Consider the following 27,980-nt stretch of genomic DNA (forward strand, 5'->3'; position numbering starts at 1 on the left):
AGAAATTGTCTGAAAATTCATGTTTTCTTTTTCAAGGGACAGACTCACATTATTCTTCTCCAACCTGGACATTCTCAATAAACACTATTAAATAGTATAAAATATCTTATAAATTGACATTAATTTATGATATTTGCTATTGTGTCCAATAACTGAACTTTTCATATATCTGAAGGTCAAGTTTTGACTCTTAACTCTTCATGGAAGAATGCAAAAACAATTTTACAACTTAGACAAGCAAGCCAATTTTAAGTGTCATTATTATACATATTATTGTTACACTATAATAAATGTAGTTTAGAAGTACGAGGTCTTGTATTGAATTCACAAAATAAGCTGTTTTTATCACAATCAAATCAATTTTTTGGTTGATATGATAAAACTAGCTCAATCTCACAAGACACGAATAATGTATATAATGATGAGGAAAAAAATCAGTAAATCCCAAATAAAAGTTGCCTCATAGAAGTTTTGGTGTCCATTATTATATGTATATCGTTTTACACCTGTATATACATAATAAACATAGATACACAGAAACACGTGCATGCAAATTTTGGCTTGCATTATATGAAAGCATACATGCCAGTTTGTTCGTTATATTATTGTGATTTGTAAAAATAAAATGTTATCTTTTGGTGGGGTGGGGGATATTTATTTCTGATATCCTGTATCTCCCTGTTCTATACCCTTTTCCTCTTTGGATGGCACTTCTTCCCCACTCCTGAAAATCTAGAGCTTATACATTCTAGTTTTTTATTCTCTATATAAACCTGTTTTAAGATTCTTCACTGATGGCATAGGAAATCTTAGCCTGCCTAGGTTTTGTAGATTAAGAAAAGTTATATAACATCAAAGTGAAGGGGTATAAGAATAGAGGTGGTATGTCAGATCTCAGACAACTGTAATAACAAGAGGAGAAATAGGACAGCAGTACCAGGGTCTGGAGCTCTTACCTCTACACTAGGCCAGCTATCACTATGTGGACAATTTTAATGCTGCTCCTACCAATCTGCTGAAATACTATGAGAGGAAGCAATGAGGTTACAGCTAGGTTCACTTATATGTGATCTAAATACCACCACCAACAGTAACTTGTCCCTTTTTGGTTACTAAAATTAAACCCATTTAGGGGATTCTGAGTGGCCAAGCTTGCCACTAGATTTCTCTTAAAGTCATCTACTTTAAAACTCATCATTAATCAATGGTAACATTTGTATCCCATGGTTAACAAACTCCTTAACCTAAGCATGTCTTCATCAATCATCAAGTCTTCTACTTCTTTTTAGTAATGCAATACTTATACAATTGTGTTAACTTTTGTGTTACAGTCAGGAGTTTGGGAAGAAAGATGTCAGTCAATGTTTTATTTTGTTATTGTACTTTAAGTTTCTGAAATCCTCAGAGGAGTAATGCCAGGATTAGACACCATGATCTCGTTAATGTCGATCAAACCAAAACAAGCACATTCATCTGTTAGAGGCCAATTTTTAAAAAATAGCAAAATAGCATAATTTTGTAATACTAGAGTTGGAAAAGACTTTGGGAAATTTAATTACACAACCTTATTCTACAGAGGAGAAAACTAAGTCATAGAGAAGTTCAGTGAAGGTGAAGGGAAAAAAATTACAACAGCAAAGGAAAAGATAATAGACCTATTAGTAGAATTCAAGATTCTCTCTCTCGAGCCAGGTCAAGACTTCTTCTTTCCAGCCCTTCTCTAGGCACAACAGAAAGAAAACACACACACACTAAAAATTCCCATGTTATCCCCCTGTAAGTTTTTTCCATTCGTTTTCCTGAGGCAATCTGTGCTTTCATCAACCCTATGATACTTTGATAAAGTATATAAACTAAGTCTTATTCGTGATAATCCTTTGCATATAGCATTTAGTAAAAGCCCAGTGATGAGGGTCTAGCTCAATGGTACATCTTGGATGAAAAAAAAACAGGATGAACCACCAGAAAGCAGAGCTCAGGATCAAGTTTCAAAGACAGGGAATGGTGGTAACCATGATTCTCTGTGATCACAGTGATCACAGACCCTCCTAGCCACAGCGTAGGAGAATATGAATAATCTAGAAGTTAACTGAGTTTAGGACCTATACCAGAGTGAAGCTACAGTCAATCAAACAAACTGGGGCCAACTCAGTTCATCCAGAAAGGGAATTAAGGTTGGGAGCAGGCTTATCCCAGTGACACCATAAGGTTATCACTGTGGTTCCAGGAAAGAGGCCTGCTTCTATCTGCCCTGGCCTCTGTTAACACATGCTGGTTACTAGAGAAAGGCAAATCGCCCCATGAGGTCGCAAACATCACAGAGGTACAGAGACTAAGTAAACTTCATACTGGTAAAGTAAGCCTCCTAACACTAATTATTTTCAATAGTATTTTATTAACTCAGCCTGTTATTTCAGAGAGGTACGACTTTTTATATACTAATAGATAAGAATGAGAAATCCACATTAATTCCACAAATGACCTACTGCTCTTTGAATAATATATTTTTCCTCAAAGTTTAACAACTCATTGAGTCCTCATAATTCATAGTTCTTTACTTTTAGGTCAGAGGTAGTACTGTCAGAAACCTAAAATGGAATGGCCCAGAGGGTTGTCATAAGGATTAAATAAGTAATGTTCTTAGAGCCTTGTCTGAAACATTAGTAAGCATTATATAAGCATTCACCATTGCTTTTGTTATTGTGATTATGACCCTTTGAAAAGCTGATGAAAACTACACTGGCAAAGTACGTATTATATCTAGGAAAGCCTTAAAAAGGGGAGCAGATTAAATATTATACTGTGTTGGTACATTTCTCTACTGAACGAAACCAATCATATTTTTGGAAGTACAGACAGCTGTATTCTGTACAGCAAACTGCAAATGCCATGGTAACCACTGTTCCTAGGCAATTGTAGAATTATGCGTGTGGTCCACTTTCTATATAATAAATATAAGAGGAAAATGGAGGGGAAAATAAAATGTGACAACCTGTGCAAATACATACTCTGTTAAAACAGAGGGTACAACCTTACATACTCAATGTAAAATCACTAAGATTAAAATTAAGTAAAATAGCAAAATATGTACCTGTACATTTCATAAGTATATGACAATATGTCATCTTATCTGCTTATAAACCATGATATACATTAGAATATAAAATTGGGTAAAAGATGACTAATGTAAAACATTTAAAAAGTTACGTCAGTTATTTTAAAACTAACACTCTAGGTATTAAATTTCACTTGCATAATACTAGATGGCAAAGAGTCTCCATTTCTCAATAGTTGAGTGTTTGTCTAAAGCAGGATGCAAAATGAGACAAAATAAAATGCCCAATGAAGATCACTTCTTACAGTGTTTCCAGCCACAATGTAATGTCCCAAACAAAATGATGTGCCATGCCCATAGCCAGGGGAAAAATGGATTGCTGTTGTATATTCATCATTCCAAGCGGCAGTCACACCAAATGTGCCAAATGAAAAATTCTCCAAAAGGTTCTGTGAATTCTATGGGTCAAGATTACCCAATGCTTTTTCCTGACTCTTCTTCCACTTATTCAAATGTAAAATCAGTTTATGAGGCTAATTTGTCAATAAGACCAGAACATCCTTTGGCCATTGATTTTATTAAATGTTCTCTTTATAAACTCTTGGTCAGCAGATACGGTGTAGAAACTAGATTTCTGAACTTAGATTTATCTGAGAATTCTAAGTCACTTTCAATTTAAGTCAATGTAATCGAATTTCTGACTTCCCATTTCACACATGACAATCTTATTGTAAATGACTATGTACATTTTATATAAGAATATATGTTATATGGGTCATATAAATAAAGCATTATCTATTACATGTCTTGTTACACAAATGGCATTTCAAATCATCAGGAAAAATCATATTTAAAAAATGCTCAAAAACTACCAAGAAATACTGCCAGAAAATTTCTAATGGGAAAGTTTTCTTTTCAAATGAACATTTTCATAGAGGATGGTATATTCATCTTTATAGGAAAAATGACATGAGACTTGAAATAATGTGAAAGAGGGTACAGAGAACTTTAGGGATATGAAAGGATACTGCAGCAATAATAGTAAAATATGTGTTCTTCAAAATGTATTCTTTAGATGGAAAAAATAATTTTAGATGCAGAAATATTCTAAGAAAGGTTGGGTTAAATCATTTGCTAACTTGGATCTTTGCTATCTCTGCTAACTTTGAATAGTCTTTGGAAACGGCACAATTAGTTTGTCAAAATTAGCTCAGCAAATCAACAGTCTTTTATGTGAGCATTTTCAGTATGAGCTCTAAAATACTCACCATCCATATATTTTAATTTGCTAATATTGAGAAATATCTTAGAAGAATGAGGCAAATTATTAAATGTAGACAGCCAAAAAGTATAAAATAAACGTGGTTGACAAAATTTTTCCTAAGCTACAGATTTACTGACATCAGTAAACCTTGACTAAGGCAAACATAGTTTCTGTGGCTCTTAAAAGAACAATAAAATGCATTAAAAACTCAAAATGAATAAAATTGCTAATTACAAAGCCCTTTGTCATGTGTTACTGACATTTATCTCTCTAGCTTTATTTACCCACATGAAGAAGCATTTTCTATTTCTCATGCAATGTAGCTATTTCCAGTATTTTCTTTCTGCTTTATTAAAAGGTGCTTTGGAGGAAAAAACTGGAAAAATTAGAATGCTGTACTTCTGTCAAACAGCGCACCCTTGTGGTTTATTTTGTATCCTGAACAATAAAAATTAAATAAAAGTGTGTCTAAAATTCACATACTTAGAACCAATTTGGTCATACATATTTTTCTTCCAAGTTATGTTTTCCTCAACATGCTATCATTTTCAATCACTAAAAATAGTGACATTTTACATTTTCAAATTCAAAACTAAATTGTTAAAATAGATACAAATGTTTATAGTGATAACGACCATCTTTGATTTTAAATTTAAAACAAGCAAGCAGTGAAATAAGTATGATTCACTCATAAATTCATATGTTTTGCTGAATTTCCTGAATATCTGCATCTGGCTATATAAACCATGCTTTTATTATTTTAAAGTTTATTATTATTTTTTAAAGACAGGGTCTCACCCTGTCACCCAGGCTGGTGTGAGATCACAGCTCACTGCAGCTTTGAATGCCTGTGCTCAAGTGATCCTCCCACCTCAGTCTCCTGAGTAGCTGGGACTGCTGCAGGCACACACCACCATGTCTGGCTGATTTGCTTTATTTTATTATTTTTTTGTAGAGGCAGGGGTCTTACTTTGTGGCCCAGGCTGGTCTTGAACTGCCTGCTTTTAAGTGATCCTCCTACCTCAGCCTCCCAAAGTGCTGGGATTATAGGCATGAACCACCAAGCCTGGGCTATAAACAATTTTAATTCAAGGATCATTTCTATTTATAAGCATTATGCAATGTACAGTATAGTTTAGTTGGACCTTAAGTTTTCAATATAACCTTATCTAAATTCTGGCTTTTCTATAAAAGCTTAAGAAATATATTGCTAAGAATTACATGGTCCAATTACCATAGAAGTAAATGTAAGCAATCTTTAAGTTATCCAAGTACTTCTGAAAATTTACCAGATATATGAATGACATACTAAAATTTTACGATATAAGTGTGACACATTCTCATTGTATATGCTGTACCTGGCTATGAAAGCAGTGATTAATGTTTACTTATCAATTCTCTTGAACACCTACCATGTTACAGAATTTTGCTGGAGAACACAATTCCTGCCCTCTGGGTGGGGAAAAGAAAAAGGCAAAATTTAACAATGCTGCAAGCATTAAGCCATAATACAACCCTAAAGTTTATCTTTAGAGGATGCGGCAAGTAAGTCATGTCACACCCATCAATGTAATATTATTCAATCCTTCAAAAAGGTGAAGCCCTTTATGAACTGCTAAGAATATCCAGAATAAATCATTCCATACCAAAAAGTAAAGTATAACATGCATGTAGCATATGGCCACCTGAGGAAAAAAAAAGTATTTAGCATGAATATTGGTTTAAATATGCATACATGATCTCTGGACAGACACACAAGAAACTGTTAATAGTGGTTGCCTCTGGGCAGGATAACTTGGTTGGGGATAGGGAAGGAGAATTTTTACTGTATTCCTCATTCTACCTTTAGAATAACATATACAACCTATATATAATGCAAATTAAGAGAAAATAAAAAGGGACAAGAGACACAAATTCAGAGAAAGTAAGGATTATTCTGTGCTGGAATCTTTCGAAAATTCTCCATGAATCTGATAAAAGAATAGACATCCTTTGGATGGGTAAGTAGAAATGAAGAAGATGGAAGTGGGGCCATTCCATTCTGAAAAGACAGAACACAAGATTTTGCATCAGCAACAGTAAGTCAAGCCTTCTGGTTAGAGATACAAGTATCCTATCCTATCCTATAAATGATGAGGAATTAAAAAGTTTAAAATTAAAATTGTGATCATTCTGTAGAGGATCTTGAATGCCCAGAAAAATGACAACAAGCTATGCAAAATTTCTGAACTGAGAAGTGATAATTAAGAAATACAAATGCAGTAGCTTGCCATGTTGAGTATTTCAATGACATGTTAAGTATTGGTTTTCTCTTTATACTCTGTCCTGGATTTCTCTACAAAACATGTCAGCAGAGGGAATAAAAGACATCATGAAGGGAGACGGAATGAAGGATTGGTCTCTAATTAGATGTAAAAAGAAAAATCAAAGCTGAGCTTGAGATTTTCAGTCTGGTAGAAAAACAATGATTTTGGTGTTAAATACATCTTCCAGGTAGTGATGAGTCAATAGCAACTGTGAATTCATACTGCAACTGGAAGAATATTGAGATTGGAATTACAAAGTTGATGTATAGTTTCCTAGGGCTGCCCTAACAAATTACCGTGACTGGGTGGCTAAAAACAACACAAATGTATTCTTCCACAGTTCTAAAGTCCAGAATCTCAAATCAAGGTGTTGGCAGAGTCATGCTTCCTCTGAAGGCACTAGGGAGAACCAACCCTCCCTTGCGTCTTGCAGCTTCCAGTGATTCCTGGTAATGGTTCGTTGTGACAGCATAATGCCAATTTCTGCCCCTGTCTTCACACTACCTTCTCTGTGTCTCTCTGCCTGTGTGTCTCCTCTTCTTATAAGGATACCTGTCACTGGATTTGGGCCCACCTCAAATCCCAGATGACTTCATCCCTAGATCCTTAAGTACATCTGCAAAAATTCTATCTACAAATAAAGTCAGAATCATAGGTTTTGGAGGGGTTAGAGTTCAGACATAGCTTTTGCAAGGAACATTATTCAAACCACCACAGTTGAGAACCATCAGCCCACAAACTCAAAAAAGAAGAGATGTCTTCTCTGAAAGAGTGCACAAATATAGACCAAGACCATGGATTTAGTACCTCCAAATTTAGAAAATGAATAAAATAGTGACAAGAAAAAAAAAAAAAAATACAAGAGGGCTGAGATATAAGAAGAGGCTGAAGACCAAGGAAGAAAAAGACAAATCAAGACCAAGGGGGTAATTAATCACATCAAATATATCAAGAAGTTAGTTGCAGAGATGCCTAGGAAGGTATGAATTTGTGTGTGCACTACAGCTTAATCACTATTATTTTTGCCATGAATAAATAAAACATAGTTCTTCAGCTTCTCTAGGGAAAAACAAATAATTATGGGTCCTACTGAACAATACATCAAAGAACTATCCAGATGTCCAGATCAAAAGAAAAAATAATTAGAAAATTGTACAAAGATGTGTAGTTTGCCAAAGGCAACATACTAAAAAAAAAGATTACTTAACACAGGGGCAGCAACTGGTCACAGAGCAGAGGGAGAGAATCAAAAGAAACAGCTTTCAGTGAGGTCATTGGTAGCGCAGCCCAGAATTTTAAGAAACAGACTACTAGAAAGACAACATAGACCTCTTGGGGAGCCAAGTACAAAGGAAGTTTACTGAAATAGATTGGATGAGGACAGCTAGAATAAAGATTTGTGAGCATGGGCTAAAGTATATTTCTATATATATTAATATATGCAAAAACGTAGCTACTCAAGAGTATAATTTACACTCTTATATGATACAACAACCCTAAAAATGCTACTGCTTATTGCAAATAAATTTAAAAGGGCTACAAGCACAAAACAAAGTCTTTGGGACCCTGACTTGACCCCTGCTTACCATGCTTAATTTCAATCTCTGTTTCTTGCTCAGGCCTAGGCAAGCCATAGTGTTCACATTCCTGCATCTCTGAACACGGTTCCTTTGCCTAATGCAATCCCACACATATTTTAAGAGTGAACTCAAGAATCATCTCTTCCGTGAAGATTCACCTTACTCTCAAGCAGTTACCCTGCAAATTCTTTGTCAGTATATGATTCTATCACTTGACAAAAACATTATCCTCTTGATTTGTGAGATTAGATGAGATTTTATGAGATTTTATACCACAAATACTAAATTAGACAAGAAAATCTTAATAGAAATAAGAAACTTAATGGATCATTTCCCAAGTACTGAGGTTAAGCATTTTCAAAATTAATTTCTATCTCTTTGAGTTGCACGTATGATAGTCGATAAACTACATTTTAAAACTATGGTTAATTTTAAGTCAAAGCAGCACAGTAATGTGTATTAGGTGCTTGGGAAGAGTTCATTTACTTTAGCATTGCCTTTACTAAGCTCCCGAGGGGGAAACAAAATCTTTCAACTAGATACAAGAAAACTTCTCAGCATCTCAAGTATCTCCAAATAAAATCTGCTCTCAAAGTTACTTAAATCATTCTGTCTGATTACCAGCAACAATATATACAGTCTCATCTTCAATTATATATACCTAAAAATTCATTTATTTTTCGCATGGATAAAGCAAGGAATATGCGGATTGTTTAGTAATGCAAAGTAGTTTGCAAATGGATCTCCACAAAATAGCAAACTCAGGGAAAATCTGAGATTAAAGGTGAGTAATAATAAGAAACTTTGAGAAAAAGGTACACATAGAACTGTGCTTTGAAGATAAGGGTGCATAAAGGCAACTGTGATATATTCTATATAAAAAGGCTCATTTTCTTTTTTCACTATGGAGTATCTATGTACTAGGTAGATACCAGGCTATTCCCTGGAGAATCTCAGTCAGGTCAAGAAGATACATGTGGTTAGAAACCCATGAACACAATTCAAAGACTGTGTTACTGTTTAAAAAAGAATTATTCAAAAATAAAGACTGTATTTCCATTCCTATTACATGCACCAAGCAAGAGCCCCTAGTTAGGCCTTAGTAAACCAAGACTTTAGGTTTTCGGATATTTTTTTCGCTTGAATGTGAAAGTTACTTAAAATGGACATTTATCTTTTACTGCATCACAGACCTGTACGTATACAGAAGATCTATTCCTAGTACCAATCTTAGAATGAGCTATTCATCTTATTACAGATTAGTAACTGTTACTAATTACCAACTGTTATAGGACTACTTCTTTCTAGTCTACCTAGAAAGGACAAGTTAGGTAAGAGGAAAAATAAATGGTACCCTGCCTCATCCAAAAAAACAAAATAGAAAACAAAACTACGCACCTTATCTCTCTCATCCACGCTCATGGATTTCATTATACAAGAAGCAGGCCTCTCTTGGATGTGTGCGAGGTCTTGGGGCACACTCTGAGACACTGGCATCGGAGGCAGTGGAGCCCGCCTCTTCTTGGGTGCATCCGATGGCAGGGTGTTGGAAATATATGGTTTGGAAATGGTATTGGACCTCGTAAAAGTTGGGCGGTGCTTATTTACTAGAGGGGTTGCAGGGGCACTGGCAGTCTGGTAAAGAATGACAAAGCCAAAATCTAGTAATTTCAAGATATTAGTAAAAAGCATTAGTAATTAAAAATATTTGAAGAATCTTACAACATGCAATATAGGAAAATACTTACTTGGTCCCGCTTTTTCTTACTGCGTTGAAAAAAACTGAAAAACCCTTTATTTTCTTTCTCCTTCATAATATCTAGGTTTTGTGATATTTGGCAGGACTCTAAAATAGAAGAAAAGCATCTTACTTTTGTACATGAGGTTGACTGTTCAATTCCAAGATTTCTTTCTCTTACTTCCCCTTTGCAAACTTATCTAATGCTAAAAGCTACTAATTATAGTCTACAAACAAGGCACTCTGCTAAGCACCTCAAATCTTATTAAGTTCTCAAAGCAACAAGCAAATATTGTTCCGATTTCACAGAAGAGGAAACTGAAGCTTAAAAAACTAAGATACATAATCAAGGCGAACACTCAGAAAATGACAGAGCTACACCACAAACTCAATTTTTTTGATTAAGAGTCTGTGTTCTATACAACATTTCAGAAGCGGAAGTAAAATAGAAAGGACACTTCAAATTAAACAAGATATGAAATTGCTACTACACAGTTTGTTCCTTTATTTTTATTATACTTTGCTCTCACAGCTAAACTACGTGAAATACTTTATTCTACAAAATGTGAGTCATTATAATTGCTCAGTACTCTGCTAAATGTTTCATAAAAGTTGTTTCTTTAATAGGGTGGGTCTCAACTGGGACCAATTTTGCCCTCCCCCCCAGAGGACATGTGACAAAGTCTGGGGACAATTTGATTGCCACCACTGGCAACAGGGTTAAGAGACTATGCTGTCAGCATTTACTGGGTAGAGGCCAGTGAGGATTCCAAACATAATACACTGCAAAAGACAGTCCCCAATGACAGAATTATCTTGTCCCAAATGTTAATACCTCAAGGTTGTATACATAATATTTATATAAAATTTTCCAAAAAGCATCTCCTAATATCAACTGAAGGGCCAACAAACAATGACACAGCCAATAGTGCTGGGAATCCCTGGCCCAAACTGGCTGTAAATTCTATTTCCTATTAAAAGAAACCATGACTACTTGAGAATGGTTGATTCTCTGTTGGTATCAAGGAATGTACAAGATAAGCTTGGGACATCTAGCCATACTAGAAAGAATGCTGTCAAAGTCTACCAGGTTGTGTTAAAAGGACTCAGGGACCAACTTGAGATGGTTTCTACCAGTAAAAGTAAGGATAATTTGGACATCATAAAAGTAACTCAATAAACTGAAACATGTCACATGTGTTTAATTTCATACATTCATAATGATACTAAAAAAAAAAAAAGCCTCTTTGTTCACCTTTGTGTTATGCTGGAGAACCACTCCATTATTTTAAAAACTGATGAAAGGAAATCATCAAACTTTTATTATATCTTTTTCTTTTTTATTTATTTATGGAGATGGAGTCTTTTTTTGAATCTCACTCTGTTGCCCAGGCTGGAGAACAGTGGTATGATCTTGGCTCACTGCAACCTCCGCATCCTGGGTTCAAGCAGTTCTCCTGCCTCAGCCTCCCAAGTAGCTGGGACTACAGGCGTGCGCCCCCATGCCTTGCTAATGTTTGCATTTTTAGTAGAGATGGGGTTTCGCCATGTTGGCCAGGCTGGTCTCGAACTCCTGACCTCAGGTGATCCACCCACTGTGGCCTCCCAATGTGCTGGGATTACAGGCATGAGCCACCGCATCTGGCCTATTCTACCTTTTTCTGATTGAATTCAACCTCTGTAGCAGTCATATAGCTGACATGGGGAAGCTTGCTTTTCTGGTAATATTGATTGCAATAGACTTTCACTATTTTTCGACTCCTAAGTAACTAAGATGTAGACAAAGATCATTGATGGCTAACATTAGAAAAAAAGAACTCGTTGTTACATGTTTGCTGATAGAAGTACACAGCAACTCTTGTGAAGTATTCTAGCCAAAATAATCTCTTGCCAAAATCTGATCAAGCCTCTAGATTTAACCATCAATTTACAGGAAATAGAGGGGAAATTTACATTGAAATAAAATTTCAATGACATTGGCAATAAGTTAAACACTAAGTGATACCACTGGAGGCAACAGTAAAAATCTGAACGTAGGAAGCTATAAGACAAATGACCTTGTTTCTTCAATAAATGAGTAGCGAATTTTTCTAAAAGCTTGGAAAAACAATGCGTGGTGATCTGTAAAATTCAAAAAATATTTCTTCTACCAAGCAACATATGGATTTTATGGTAAATCACAGTACAATTTCAATAACATTTGAAATAAAATATTGTGTATTAAAATTTGTGAGACATAACTGAAGCTAAACTAAGAGACAAACATCTAGTCTTAAATGCTTTTATTTAAAATACCTGCCTAAAAAAAAACCAAAATAAATTATGGCAAAATAGGGACTACTTCAGGAAAGGAGAGCTAGTTAACACCAAATAAATATAGTAATGCCTCAATAATATATGAAAGGAAACCTATTTTACAAAGTAAAACTTTTAAATCTGATGATTCAAATATTAAATAAGCAGCATACATTCTGCACAATGAGTTTCACAATGCTAGCAACTAATAATAACAAACACGTGCATAGCACTTTATAGTTAAAGTTTTTTGCATGCCTAATATATTTCTTAGAATGACCTTGTGAGGGAAGTATCAAAAGTTATCACTCTGAGCCCCTTTTCTCATTGGAAGATGCTAGCATTTACCCTGCACGATATAAAAAATATATATATATGAAAGCAGTGGTATTACTCCATTACGCTGTCAGTAACTATAAGTGAACAGAGAATTTTAATAACTTGCACAAAGACGAATAGGCATTAAACAGTAGAACTAAAACTGGTCTCCATTTAAAGATTATTTATATTTGTATTTTTGTTTTAGATTTGCCACTATTTCATTTTAAGATGGAATACACCACTTATTGCATATGGATGCACAATTAAATTTAGAACAGTAGATGAAAAATTCATATGGTTGTGCAATATAATAAATATAACCAGAATATTTTTTATTTTTATTTATTTTTCTGAGACAGTCTCACTCTGTCACCCAGTCTGGAGTGCACTGGCAGGGTCGTGGCTCACCACAGCCCTGACCTCCCTGGGCTTAGGTGATCCGCCCACCTCAGCCTTCTAAGTAGCTGGGACTACAGGCATGTGCTACCATAGCCGGCTAATTTTTGCATTTTTTGTAGAGATGGGGTTTTGCCAGGTTGCCCAGGCTGGTCTGAAATTCCTAGGCTCAAGCAATCTTCCCACCTTGGCCTCCCAAAGTGTTGGAATGATAGGGGTGAGCCACCATGCCTGGCCCACATGGTTATGTTTGGTGAAGAAATTTTCAGGTCATCCTCCACACTAGTTAGCCCTTAAGTTTTCACTTAAAGTTCTATATCAGGGATCATAGCAAGTCAGGTTAAACAGTAAGACAAGCAAAGCCTTGAGCTTACTTAGAAAAGCAACTCAAATACTGTAGTTTCCTATTTCTATTTCTAAAAAGCAGGCTAAAAATAATTGCATGGAAAGTTCTAAGTTTTCAAAATAGTATCAGAAAAAATAAGGAGGCAAGGGCATTGACAGCATTTGGATTGACCTTGTAGATTCTGACACTGTAAAGCTTTCTTAATTTTAATATTTCACTCTCTTAAGATTTATCCACAACATTTCATATTCTGAATAAACCACATCCTTCCATTACTGGAAGGGATATTAGAAATCAATACATTCGACAACCTCGAAATGAGGCCAGAAAGTTTATGGAATTTGCTTAGGATTAGGCAAAATTAGGAGTAAAGGTCAAGTACAAGTAACAAAATGTTGTTGCTAGAAAGAACCACAGAGACTACTATTTCTAATCTCTTATTATTATGGAAGTAGAAGGTGAGATTTCAATAACACATAATATATGCAGTTTGTTAAGGCTTGTTTTTTTAGTAAGCTGGTAATTATTAGGGTAATCAATTATCTGAGACTTTTCTTAATGGGTGAAAGAAGATTTCTACAATTTATTATTGGACAATTTTTAATACAGTTTTTCTCTATGAAAGGAATGCATGCCCACTATGTAATTCTGTATTATAAAGAAAATAAATAATTAAAAAAAAATCACCTACCATAACCCTACCACCCAAAGGTAACCACTATTGAAATTTTTTATGTATTTCCTTTCAGCAATTTCATATAAAAGCATTTATTCACCTATTGTGTTAAACACACTTATATGGTATAAAAGCTAATTCAATGTAAGCATTTTCCATGTTATCACAAAATATTCACAAACAATGACTGCAAAATTTCATATGGTTAATATAACATCATTATTCTGAATTACTGTTCAGTGAAATAATCTGAGATGCTTCCTTGTTACTACCAAGCTATTAGTATTTGTACCCAATAAAGATCCTAGCAAATCATTTTTCCTTGTATGACAGCAAAGAATATGTTTTCCCACACTGTTAGAACAATTTTTAAACATTTGTTGAAATGAAATTATTATAATTAAATGTGGAAATCAAGGGGAAGGAACCTATAAATTTTTTCAGGAAATAAAACCCAAATATTTTCTAGGTTAAAATCTCTTACAGAATGAACATATTAGTGATGTTAAGAAAAAGTAAAATTAGAAGCTTATTTTCAATATATCCAATTTCATGTTATAATTTGTTTCTACTGATTCGTACATCTTACCTTGTAAAGGTGACTTACTGAAGACAGTAACAGAAGTGGCTACAGAAGGAGGGGTATAAAAGAGGGTAAATTGACTGTGAAGATGATGTTTGTTCAAGTATAAAACATCACTGAGTTGAAAAAGTAGTTTATGGATTATATAAAGCCACAACACCTCAGGACAAATTTTGAAGTCTCTATGCAAAGAGTATGTAAATAATTGTCAGCTTCACTAAACTTTTATTTCGCTTAGTGAAACAGATTCATGTTGAATAAATGTTTGCATTTGTCTACTAGACATCATACAAACCAGCATTATCTAAGATCTCCAAATTTTAATACATTACATCATTTCTATAGATTAAAACTGGAAGCTATTTCAAAAATTTTTTGAGTAAGATTGATTCATTTCATAAGCCAACTTATTTTGGTGTTGACCTTAGAAAAAAATTGGCAAGAAACTTCCAAACTTGAATGATAATTAAGACTCAGACAAAATCATAATGAGTCTACAGTAATTCACACTTGATTAGAATAACAACGAATTTACATGTAAATTTTTATTTTCTGTTTAAGCCTCAAAGCCATGAAGAATTAAGTTAAATCCTACGCCCCTCCAAAAAAAAAAATCAGAGAAAGAAAAAATATAAAATGTAGATGATGGCTAAAAAGACAAGTTTTAATTCCAATTTCAATAACTGAAATTAAGTTAAATATTATATTTAACTTGATTTATATTTATTAACATTTTGTTTTCTTATTCCTAATGCCATGCAATTACTTCTATCTATAGGACCCATTAACTGTCATTATGAACTTGAGAATACCTACATGCAAACACAATGCACAAAAATATACAAATATATACATCCCACTAAATAAATAAAATAGAAGCCTGTCTTACCTCTGTTGACATCCATTGCATATAATTCTCTTAGTCCCAGGTCATTAAGAGATTTTGTCAAGTCGAGGGGCTCCTGCGATTGATAATCTTTCAACAATACTGTATGCAACGGATCAAACTCACATTTGCTACATATAATAGGGGCAAGCTCTTGAAGTGATGCGTGTGGACTCACTCTCACTATGGTCTTCTGTGTTTTCTTAAAATTAATCACTACTCTCACGGTTTTCTGAAACACAGATTAAAGCCATACTTGTATCATAATTTACTGAAACAAACATTCTACAATAATGTCTAGAATAATGAGATAACCTACAGTTACATATTCTTTTTTTTTTTTAGACAGAGTTTCGCTCTTTTTGCCCAGGCTGGAGTGCAATGGCGCCATCTCGGCTCACCGCAACCTCCGCCTCTCGGGTTCAAGAGATTCTCCTGCCTCAGCCTCCCGAGTAGCTGGGATTATAGGCATGCGCCACCACCCCGGCTAATTTTTTTGTATTTTTAGTAGAGACAGGGTTTCTCCATGTTGGTCAGACTGGTCTTGAACTCCCGACCTCAGGTGATCCACCTGCCTCGGCCTCCCAAAGTGCTGGGATTACAGGCGTGAGCCACCAAACAGTACTTTCCTATTTTGGCATGAAATTCTCTTTTTGATTAATGTTACTTCCTAAATCCAAAGCAAGATCTTAGAAGCAAACACATTAGTTTATTTATTAAATAATCCAACAATTCTATAGTAAGATTTTAATTAGATTTTAAACTAAAAAAGAACAAACTAGCCTCATATCTAGTACCACTCATATTTTCACTTTGTTCCTTAAAATATTTACTTTAAAATTAGCAGATATACATAGTACAAAATTATGTATATTTTATCCTACCCTTTGAGGAATATTTATCTTTCAAATAATTTCTCTATTGCCTCAATAAAAAAAAAGGGGTATTTTGGTTAAGTCACTAAAATTTTGTATCTGTTTGAAACATTATAAATGAGATAATCCATATGAAAAGCTTAGCAAACTTTCTGGCACATAGTCATTAATCAATAAGAGAACACTGACTATTGTGATTAGCTTTTGTTGTTGTTACTATTACTACTTTGGCTAATTTTAATATTTTAGTAAAGAATATTAAAATGTCTTAATTAGATATCTAGTACTGATAATTTAAAATTACTGGGAAGATTTTAAGCATCTCATCATGTAATTGAATTAAATCCTATATGGAACTTAGCAATATGAGACTATACTAAGTGAAATGTACATTTTGCAAGTCCTTCAAGACATTTACTCACAAAACTAAAACCCTCTGTATAATCCCACGCAATAGCATAAATATAACCATTTCCACCTAGAAAAACAGCAGGGATAGGTAATAAACACCTAAACAGAAACAAATACCTAGACAGAAGGCAGTCCAATATCCTAACACATATTAATAATATTAAATCATATATTGCAGAAAGCAAGTATGTTTTAATATTTTCAAAAACTCAACTTCTTTGAAAAAAGCTTCATAACAACATGAAGAAAATGCAAGAATATGTATATTTAAGTCACATGTAGCAATTTAATATATAAACTTTTATATATATTATAAAATGAAAATGGTTGATGTTCATAATGACAGAGAATTTGTTGAAACCCGTAAAATTCTACCCTATTGCGTATAGCAATAAAATAATTTTAATAAGGACTGATGATATTAGAATGATGTGGTTAAAAATTTTTGCATGGAATTTGTACATTAAAGAAAATGGAGTTAATGTGCAGCACACATTAATAGTTTAGATGTTATTAATTCAAACACAATGAAGAGTTGGAAAACAAAACAAAAACACACACACAAATAGATGTTAGTAAGTTACGACTGCTGCTTACCAAGTATGCAGAAGCCAAAATATTACTTTAAGAAATTCTTAGATGAATTTGCATGAAAAGATTCTAAAACCTTCCTTTACAGATAAAATACTTTTTTAAAAAGTAGCTTAAAATACAAATCATTCATAATTGTTACACTCTTATGCAATCATATTAGATATCATTTTAGAGCACTTCAATCTAAAGTTTTGCCCAAATTCTATTGAATCCAAGGATCAATAACCAACTGAATCCTAAACAAAGTGGCCTAGAAAAACATACCTATGTTCACATCAAATTTGATCAGGAAATTCCATTTTCATTTCACTTACAATGAGCTTCTAATGACTGAAAAATCAACTTAATATTTTAGCCATAAGATACCAAAATATATAATGGAATTCTTACCTCTGGTATTATAGGTGTAGGTTTTTTCTTATCCAACATTTTTGGCTTTAAAATTACCTTCTCTACCTCCAACATTCCTATTGGTGTGTTTGGCTTAAATTTAATGTGGTTCTGTTCAGCTGACAACAGATCAATTGTGTAACTTGATGGATTTAAGTGATACTGTGCACAAAGGAATATCAACAAGTCCATCATAGGTTTACTGTAAAACAAGAGTATTTCATTACCTGTTATTATTTTGAGGATTTTCTTAGAATGCTTGTCTTCAATAGATAAACAAGGCTACAAAATAGTATTTGGAAAAGTAGCTTAAAATTTGAGCTACAGGCCAAGCTAGAGGCCAACACAGGAAGACTGCTTGAGCCCAGGAGTTGGAGACCAGTCTAGGCAACATGGCAAGACCCTGTCTCTACAAAAAATTTTTAAAAATAGCCTGCTGTGGTGGTACGTGCCTATAGTCCCACCTACTCAGGAGGTGGAGGCCAGAGAACAACATGAGCCCTGGAAGATGAGGTTGCAGTGAGATGAGATCACACCACTGTACTCCAGCCTGGGCAACAGAGCAAGACCCTGTTATCATCATCATCATCATCATCATCATCATCATCATCATCATCATAACAAAAATAATATAACTGCAAAAAATTGAACTACAAGATATTTAAACAGACAAAATTGTAATAGTTAAAAAGTCCTGGGATAGTCAAGACAGCATGGATCCTAGTGTTAGTTCAACAACTACTTTTATGTTTTACCAAATTGTTTCCAAATTATAAATTTCAGGAGGAGTCCTTTCCTTACCCAAGAGCAGTCCTTCACAACACATTATTTGTAATACAATATTGGCAGTCTTTAGCTGATGAATTGGTTACAAAGTTCTCATAAGAATGAAGCATTTGGAACAAGCACCACCACCTTTGCGACTTTAGAAAACAGACTGTAAATACCTACATAGGAAGTCCACAAAATCCTAAAGGGCATAGTACAAATTCTTTAATCATTCAAAGGTTATGAATATTCTCTAGGCACTGGAATCACAGTACAAGTATTATAGTATATCTGTTCTCATAGATCTAACACTCTACTGGATGTACTAAACCAAGTGTCAGCAAACCACAATGTGCAGGTCAAAATGGGCCCACAGTCTGTTTTTGTAAATAAAGTTGTATTATAAAATAGCCATGCCCATTTGTTTACATGACGTCTCAGGCTACTTTTGTGTTAGTTACAACAGCAGAATGGAGTAGGGTGACCACACCTACTATACAGGCATAGCCCACAAAGCCTACTATTTTTACTTCCTGGCCCATGACAGAAAAAGTTTATCAGCTCTTGTGCTAGAACATAAAATAGAAATAAAGTAAATGCATGAGATAATTTCAAATAATGAATGACTGTTTAATACTATTGGTAATACAGGACTTAGTTCTATAGAAACTTTCATACCTAACTTGGGATTCAGGGATACTTGCCAATTTTTTGCTTCCCTTTCCATAGACTCTCATTGTTGACACAGACTTATATTTTCATTCATATCATCAACAGAACAACATAGTCTCTGAGTCTTTCTTAATACTGTCAGCCCTTAAGGAAAGCACACTAAAAAATCTTTGGTATCATGTGCTTTCCCCAAATGTCAGGTGATCCTAAGCTGCTAGTTCATACTTGAGAATAAGGCACTGAACTGCAGTGTGAAAATCCTATTTTTATGGCTGGAGGTGTAGGTTCATGGGATTCACTTTAGGGTAATTGGGGAGCCAGACATCTGCATCCCACCTCAAAAGGGAAATGTACATATTAGTAAAAAGTTATTCTCCAATTTCTTGACCAGAGATATAAACCTGACTACTGGCTTTTGGGAACTTGACAGGGAAATGGGGCTAGAAATCCCGCCATTCGGTATGCCACTTTTATTTTAGTGCCTCTGTTTTCATATGGCACGTCACCCTCAGTACGCTCCCAGGCCTGCAGCCCCTCTGATGCAGTTCTTCCAGACAAGGAGTCTCCTGCAGAGGTGGGGAAGGACTCACTCTTGGACACTGTGTGGTCTTGAAGTCAAACAACACGTTACATAGATTTCAGATCATCCCGTGTTCAGCCCCCATTTCTACTTTCTGTGGTCGCTGCCTACTCCTGGGCCAGTCCAATCTTTATTGGATAAGGAGTATGTTTCTCAACGGTCCCTCACACCTCCCTTCTCCTCCCCCACATACAAGTAGCACCCTATTACTTGTACATATATAAAGAAAAATAAATAAATAAAAGGCTCTAAGTCCCTCAATTAAGAAACAAGTCTCAGGAATACATTTCAATTCTCAAAATACATTCCCTGTGTCTTTATTAGATGGTTGCATATTTAAGAGTTTTACATCCTTCTTTTGAGCCACAGGCTATGCCCATAAATGTATCTATATTGCCCATGTTTTGGCTTTAAACAGTACATTTTTAATTTCATCCAGAGAGAGACTAGCAAAACGGTCTTGTGGAAGTTGATTTTTTGGTAATATGGTACTCTACAAGAGCAACTGGATGGCACATACTAATTCTAGACTTGGAAATAGTACTTTCTTTGATAGTAAATAAAGTTAAGAAGGATTAGGTAATGTCTAGTTAAATACAATTATAAATACAGTTTAGCTGGAGGAGGAGAGAACTTTCATTGCCAACTGACTGGGTAACTGTCTGCTGTTGTCTATGAGTAAATGATGATACATGCAGACTGTATTTCTTTTTCTTTATATATAAATGTGTCAAGTAATAAATGTAAAAACATTGACACTTATTCTTCCAACATCTTTTACTTCTTAAATATACAGTTTTCTTGAATCTCTGCCAGAAATACATAAGTTAACAAGACAAATGGCTGGGGGCAGTGGCTCACGCCTATAATCCCAGCACTTTAGGAGGCTGAGGCGGGCGGATCACGAGGTCATGAGATCAAAGCCATCCTGGCTAACATGGTGAAACCCCGTCTCTACTAAAAATACAAAAATTAGCTGGGCGTGGTGACAGGCGCCTGTAGTCCCAGCTACTTGGGAGGCTGAGGCAGGAGAATGGCGTGAACCCAGGAGGCGGAGCTTGTAGTGAGCTGAGATCACGCCACCGCACTCCAGCCTGGGCGACAGAGCAAGACTCCGTCTCAAAAAACAAAACAAAACAAAAATACAAACAATTATTAAAGTTTTGTTTTCTTTTCATCCCTATTTTTGTGCCGTAATTATCATCCTTTATGTACAAACATATAAACGTTAAAAAATACATTTTTGATTTTTTAAAAAAGAACACTTTGATACTTTGTGTAGAAATATTGGTATTTCTGTGACAAATTAATTTTCTAATCTAATAAATCGGGTGGACAATTGGTCAAGAATATTAATATAATGGCCTATTCCCTCAGTCACTTTATTTATCAAGAAACTTTACACACTATATCAGATTTCATAAGAAAAAATTGCTGACTATATCATGACCTTTGAACTCAACACTGCCTACATGTTTTCTACTAAAAATGCCTCTTTTAGAGGCAACTGAAAACCACAGAACTTCTTTATGACTTTATTCTCTCACTTTATAATTCCAGGTCCAATTCTTTATTCAATAATTTCAGAAGCCAAATTTGTCTTGAAAGTATTCCTATTCCCAGACAGATAAATGCAGCAATCCAGAAAGTTCTGCAATAGACATAATTTCATATGTGAATTTAATACTGCATATGAATTGTTTCTGGGGAAACAACTGAATTTTCAATAAGTGGTACTGGGAAAACTATCAGATGAAAAAGAAAAGTTGTGTATCTAACCTGATTCCTTACAACATAGTAAGCTCCATGTGGACCTTTATGTGGTTTGTGTTTTACAGTAATAAGCCCAATGGAATCTTCTGCACCGATGGAAATGCTCTATATCTGCACTGTCCAACACAGTGGTTACTGAGCTAGTGGACTCCCAAACCAAATTTTTAATTTATTCAACTTAATTTAAATTCAATGTAAGTAGACACATTTGGTGAATGGCTGCCATACTGGATAGAGTAATTCTAACACGCTGGTTCTCAAGGTGTGATACATAAACCAGCAGCATCTGCTGAGAACTGGTTAGAATGCAAATTGTCAAGCCCCAGCCCAGATCATTAATTCCTCTGGGAATGGGAAACAGCAATTTGTGCTTTGACAGGCACTCCAGCCTATTCTGATCATACTGTAGTTTATGAAGTTTATGGAACTCTGATCTAGAGAGAAGAGAAAAAAGAAACAAGTAAAATATATAAAATATCAGGTGGTGATACATGCTCTGATAAAAAAATAAAATTTAAATAAAAAAAAACAAGGAAAGAAGTTAGGAATGTCCTAATTGAAAAATGACACCAGAATAGAGAGACCTTGAAGGGCCTGGGATATCTGGGGAAAGATAGCTTTGACAAGTACAAAAACCCTGAGGCAGGAATGCGCTCTAAGTGTTTAAAGAAAAACAGAAACTAGTCGGCTAAGGTGAAAACAATAGGCACGAAATCCGTGATAATCTTGTAGTGTTTAAAGGCCTTTTAAGTGAAGACTTGAGATTTTACTGAGTGAGACAGAAAGCCTCCAAACAGTTCTGAGGAGTGATGTGATCTACTCCACTTTTTAAAAGGATTACATTCTGGTTTTTGTATTCAAAATAGCCTGGGGCAGCAGCTACAAGGTTATTGCAAAAATTTAGGTGGAAGATGGTGGAGGCCTGGACTACTCAGATTCCAGATACATTTTGTAGGGAGCTGATAGGATTGAGGCTAATGCAGAAAGGAGACAGAGACAGAAAGAGGAGCTAGCCAGTGGAAAGGGGCCAGGATTGGAGGGACATAACAAAGTGGCAGGGTTGCTGAAAGTAACCAACAGGAAATCTAAAATGCAAATTTCAATGGACTGCTATGTGATGTGCTTACTGTAACTCTACAAACCATCATTCTATATTATTACATCACAATGAATTTTGGGTAGCCTTGGGAGGTGTCAAATAAAGGATGAAATTTCAGAAGTAGAAACTGAAAAATATGAATCCAGAGGTGGTGAGACATAAAGTCAGAGCCAGAGGTGGCCCTAAGAACGTAAAACTCTTGGGAGTTTATGACAAGATTATAAAGGGGATTGAACCTTCCACAGGAAGTGGAACAGGGGTTCAGGCCAATCTTACTTAGACCTTAAGCAGCAGAGTGACCTCAACAAGTTATCTGGGTTCTGTGTGTACATGGATGTGAGCTCCCCTCTAGCAGGACCACATCTTAGTAATCTGTAGGTACCTGGCCAGGTCCCTGTTGTCGAATGAGGAATTTAGAGAAAACAGTGATTTATTCTGTTTGAAAGTCAATGGGCTCAAATGCATAGTAGACTAATACAACTGACACATGAGAAAGCATACTTGTTGAAAGGAGATTCACATGCTTTAGAAAAAAATAACATGGTGAAAGCTCTGTTGTTTTTTATAATTAATAAGCTTGTTTTGCCTAAGCCATATCTTTACACAAATGTGAAACATACACATTAAATAGGGTTAAGATCTTTTCCAAAAACAGCCTCAGACTAGTTTGAATGCTTTAAATATTTAATTGAAGCCTCAGCATTCAGCACTGTAACACAGGAAAGCTGACCCTGACCACAAGATTTTGAGGTTGGGAATTACTGACTGTCTAGCTTTACCATAAAGGAGTCATAACGCCATAAAAGTCGCACATTAACTTTTAAGCAGGTCCTGCATCCAATGGAGTTGCCGCTGGGGTTAACTAGTCACAAAGTGCACCCACAGGAAATAAAACCATCTCTTGAATATACCTGGATGCCAAACTACTTCTGCCAAAGATAACAACTCTGGTTGGATAATCATCCCCCAGCCGATGCACCTGAAGGCAGTTGGCTAATGAGTTTGACCACGGGATCACCACAGAAAAGACGCCAGTCTTCCTGTTCCCTAAGGCGGGAGCACACTTGAGCAGTCCATCTAAAACCTGAGGCAAATTATTAAAAGTGGAAAAGGACTGAATGAACATTATAATCACTCCTCTATATTATTACACCACATTGAATTTTGGGTTATTTTATTACTCAGCAGAGTCTGCTTTGCATTAACAGTATTTACAGAATTTTTTCTCTTGTAAGATAATATAATAATTTTCTGGAGGGCAGAATTTTTTTTAAGACTCTAAAAGCTCTTCTTTGAAATGAAGAAATCCCTATGAGATTTCCCACTTCTTTCAGAAATAGATAACAATTCCCTGTATTAGTTTCATATCTGTACCTTGTAAGTGCACACCAACAACCCAATTATACATACCAGTAATCGTACAGAAATCTTAAAACATTCTCTATTGCTGCTGTTTATCAATCTTATGCTAACCCATGTAATTCAGTAATGAGTTCAGGAATGAAGCAGTGCTCTGTCTGTGTGTGCAAGAAATGAAATGTACCAGGTACACAAAACAACTAGACCCAATCTCAAAATTGAGAATGCTTATTATGCTATAAGAAACATTTTGAAGAAAACACATGAAATTAAGATTTGAAGATAATTAGTAATAGGTCAGATTACTAAGCTGATAAGTTCTTAACATACTAAAAATAGATATTACTAAATGTAAAAAAACCCACAATTTTTAGAAAGTAACCACTTTGGACTCTATCTGGTTGTTTATCTTGGGTGTTATACTCAGAGCTGATTATAAATAATTACCATCATAAAAATGGTGATTTAAGAACACATCTACTAAACACACATACATGCCCCTTATAAAAACAAAAATACTACAAATACATCTCACTATAATTGGGACAATTTGAAAATCGACAAAGGATAAAATTTTATTGACATGAAAGATGGAAATTATTAACTGAAAAAAGCAGGTTACAAATAGCATGTACAATATAATACCATATTGTTGTAAAAAAGAAGAGTGTACATTCAGATGTGTGTACATACATATGTGTATACATAGATGTGCATGCCTAAGAATAAAAGGCTAGACACTACAATGTTAGAACTTGCAATCTGCCTACTTAATGAAATTGCATTTACAATTTTTTGGCTTATCTGTATTTTCCAACTTTCTAAAACATCTAACTATTGCAACTGTAGTCACAAAAATTTAAAAACTAAAATTAGGGCTGAGCATGGTGGCTCACATCTGTAATCCCAGCACCTTGGGAGGCCAAGGCAGGACATCACTTGAGCCCGGAGTTTGAGGCTGCAGTGAGCTACGATCACACCACTGCACTCTTGCCTGGGCAATGGAGTGTGACCTTGTCCCTAGAAAAATTTAAAAATCAAATTAAGTTAAAAATCTGAAATTAAAAAGGGTCATTATTATAAAGCGTAGATGCCAGGAAAGCAAAGGGAAGAGGGTAGCCCTGCCAGGAACAATGTTCTGAGGACATTTAGGAATATTTTGTCACCCCTTTCCCAACCAGGGGAGCAGGCAGGTGACAGAGGCTGACATTCTCCTGGGCTCAGAGCCATGGGGGATATGGGAGGGCAGTGACAGAACCTAGATGACAGGATGATTAAAAACTCAAATAGTACCGATTAAAAACTCAAGTAGTACTGTTATGTTGAGGTACTTGCACAGTTAAAATGCCAACTTTTGTTTTAAGCAATCACAGCAGAATAAGGATCTACACCATAATTTAAGCATCTTGTAGAGTTAAACACGGTTTGTACCACCCTATAGATGTTGGGCAGTTTTTTAAAAATTACCCTATTATATACATATATTTATCATACATTTGTCATTACTAGACACTTCTCAAATATAAATATGACGTGAACTTCAGAAATTTTTCTAGATCCATACTATTCTGTTACTTTTTTTTTTTTTTAGCAAAAACCCCACACTGATCCAACTATGAAAAAAATGATCTTGTCATTTTTTTCATCGTCTACTTTTTCCCAATAGGTGGCGCTGTAATCCATGTAAAATGCTCCCAAGCTCCTTAGCGGACCCACCCTACGCCAGTCAAAGCCGCGGGCTTAGGCTCAACTCTGCTGTAAATCGGTGTTATGGGACAGGCAAATCAGGCCAAAAAGCATGTGTGACATGTCTCTGGGTTATTTTATGGGAAAAGCCCAGAGAGGTGAGGTGACTTGCTTAAGATCACACAGCAAGTCTAGAACAAACTGTAACTTCTAGTTGGGACTTCTAGCTTGGAGTTCTGTGCTTTCTTTGTGTTTTCAATTATGACATCTCACGTGTGCTCGAATCAAAACAAATTCCTGTTTGTAGTAGGTGCGTAAAAGAAATTTCTTCTTCTGTTATAAATGGTGCTTATTTCTTCCTCCCTCTTGTAGTAAAGAAAGTGTGATAGCATGGCCATAGAATGCTGTCTCTACAGGCTAAGAAGGATTCGTGTTAATCTTATCAGATTTCCCAAATTGAACATTTTGCTTTAAAAGTTTAGCCTGGAAAAAGGAAAGAGAAGAAAAAGGAACTAATATCTATTCAGTGAGGAATAATTACCTATGAAGCAGATACCCGAATATAAGATGAAGACCTAGAATAATATACAAATGTACCCACATACTTCCTTATTCTATATGGTTTCTATATCTGTTTAGTCTATAAGCTCACTTTCATTAAAAATTAACTTTTCCCAAGTACTAGCAGACACCACTGCTTATGCTGTTGTGAAGTACAGCATCTTCTGAGAAGAAGAGCCACCAGTTCTGTAACAGTAGTATCCTTTAATGTTCATTTCTAGAAAGCCAAAGAATTGCTTTGTCTGGTGAAAAAGATGTTTATCGATTATATACACGATACACATACACACAGAAACAGGTTGAGTATCCCTTATCCAACGTGCTTGAGGCAAGAAGTGTTTCAGATTTCATATTTTTTTTGGATTTGGAAATATTTGCATTATACGAGTTAAACATCCCTAATCTGGAAATCCAAAATCTGAAATGCTCCAATAAACATTTCCTTTGGGCATCATATTCACACCAAAAAGTTCTGGAATTTGAAGCATTTGAGATTTTGGATTTGGTACACACAGTCTACATATACATAGATGCACACATTTATATATGTGTGCAAACATATATACATACACATAGACATATGTACACATACATCTATACCACACTGTATCTTATATATAAATAAAATATTTTAATTCCTCCTTCTTTCAGTCCAACCATCCATGGTATCAGGATACTTAGAAATGCCCAAGAGTTTTCAGGTTAGCATGGCAAGCCCCCTTAATGTAAGCAGGGGCTCACAAAGGCAAGATAGTGGAGACATGGTGACTTTTGGTTATTAAAGAGATGGCATCACTAAGTCCTGGTACCAAAAATAGTTGAGCTGGCAGATGGCTGCCAACCTAATTCACGATAGTCAGTTTCTCCCTGAGCATAAAGTCTATGAACACTTCCAACCCTACTGTGTTCCCTAATCTGAACAAGCTCTTTTGTGAAAATCAATGCACAAACAAGTGCATTCTTCTGAAGATACCACTGTGCACTTATATTCCCCAAACTAGAACATCCTGAGCCCACCTTGTGCTTGAGATGTATGAGGAGGACTTTCCAAAAATATTCCCCAACAATACATTTTGAGTGGGAAAATTATTTCTGGAAAGTGAAGTGAGGCATATAAGTTTTGGAAATCTGTATTTCCGTCGAATACTGATACTATTCTTCACTGTAAAGGCATAAGAAATAATACTATACTATCAAAATAAATATACAAGAAATATTCAGACAAATTCAGAAAGGATGGTCTCAACAAACTGCATTAAAGTCTTTTCAGAGTTACATATAGAACTCTGCTTATCTAAGAAACCCTCACACACTTAAAATTACTTTCCTTAGTCCCCCACCAAATTCTTGTATTATTCTGTTGAGATTTTTCATATTCCTTTTATATGGTAGTAACAAAGCCATGAAGAAATTTTATTTTTATCATTGAGTCTTCCCATTAGGTAGTTAACATTTATCAGTAGTAGTACATAATTTTCTATTTGAACATTCCTTTTTGTTGTTATTAAACAGTTTTGTGAAACAATAGGTCAGCAGCAGCTGTGACACTCAAGACATCTCTAATCACACTATAAAGATATCCCAAGTCACACTTTTAAGATATACCACGTCAGACTCTTAAATATCTTGGATCACATTAAGATATCCCAGAATCACACTCCCAAGATACTCAGAGTCACACAACTACTTTAAACCACAAGCACTTAAAATAGAAAATTACAGGAGTTGGTTTTTTGAAAAGATCAACAAAATTGACAGACCGCTAG

The 27,980-nt window shown here is 35.2% G+C and overlaps 1 protein-coding gene across 1 annotated transcript in view; it reads right to left on the bottom strand.

Annotated features, from left to right (window-relative positions):
* Nucleotides 1–27,980, bottom strand: part of COBLL1 (cordon-bleu WH2 repeat protein like 1) — a 167,035-nt gene that overhangs the window by 35,073 nt on the left and 103,982 nt on the right. Inside the window, exons 4-7 of the mRNA XM_023217327.1 lie at nt 17,717–17,918; nt 15,450–15,678; nt 9,954–10,051; nt 9,604–9,840 (exon numbers count right to left, since the gene is read on the bottom strand). Coding sequence (XP_023073095.1) covers nt 9,604–9,840; nt 9,954–10,051; nt 15,450–15,678; nt 17,717–17,918 — 766 coding nt within the window. The remainder of the gene's footprint in view (nt 1–9,603; nt 9,841–9,953; nt 10,052–15,449; nt 15,679–17,716; nt 17,919–27,980) is intronic.

This window comes from Piliocolobus tephrosceles, chromosome 11, assembly GCF_002776525.5.
Source record: "Piliocolobus tephrosceles isolate RC106 chromosome 11, ASM277652v3, whole genome shotgun sequence".
NCBI lineage: Eukaryota > Metazoa > Chordata > Mammalia > Primates > Cercopithecidae > Piliocolobus > Piliocolobus tephrosceles.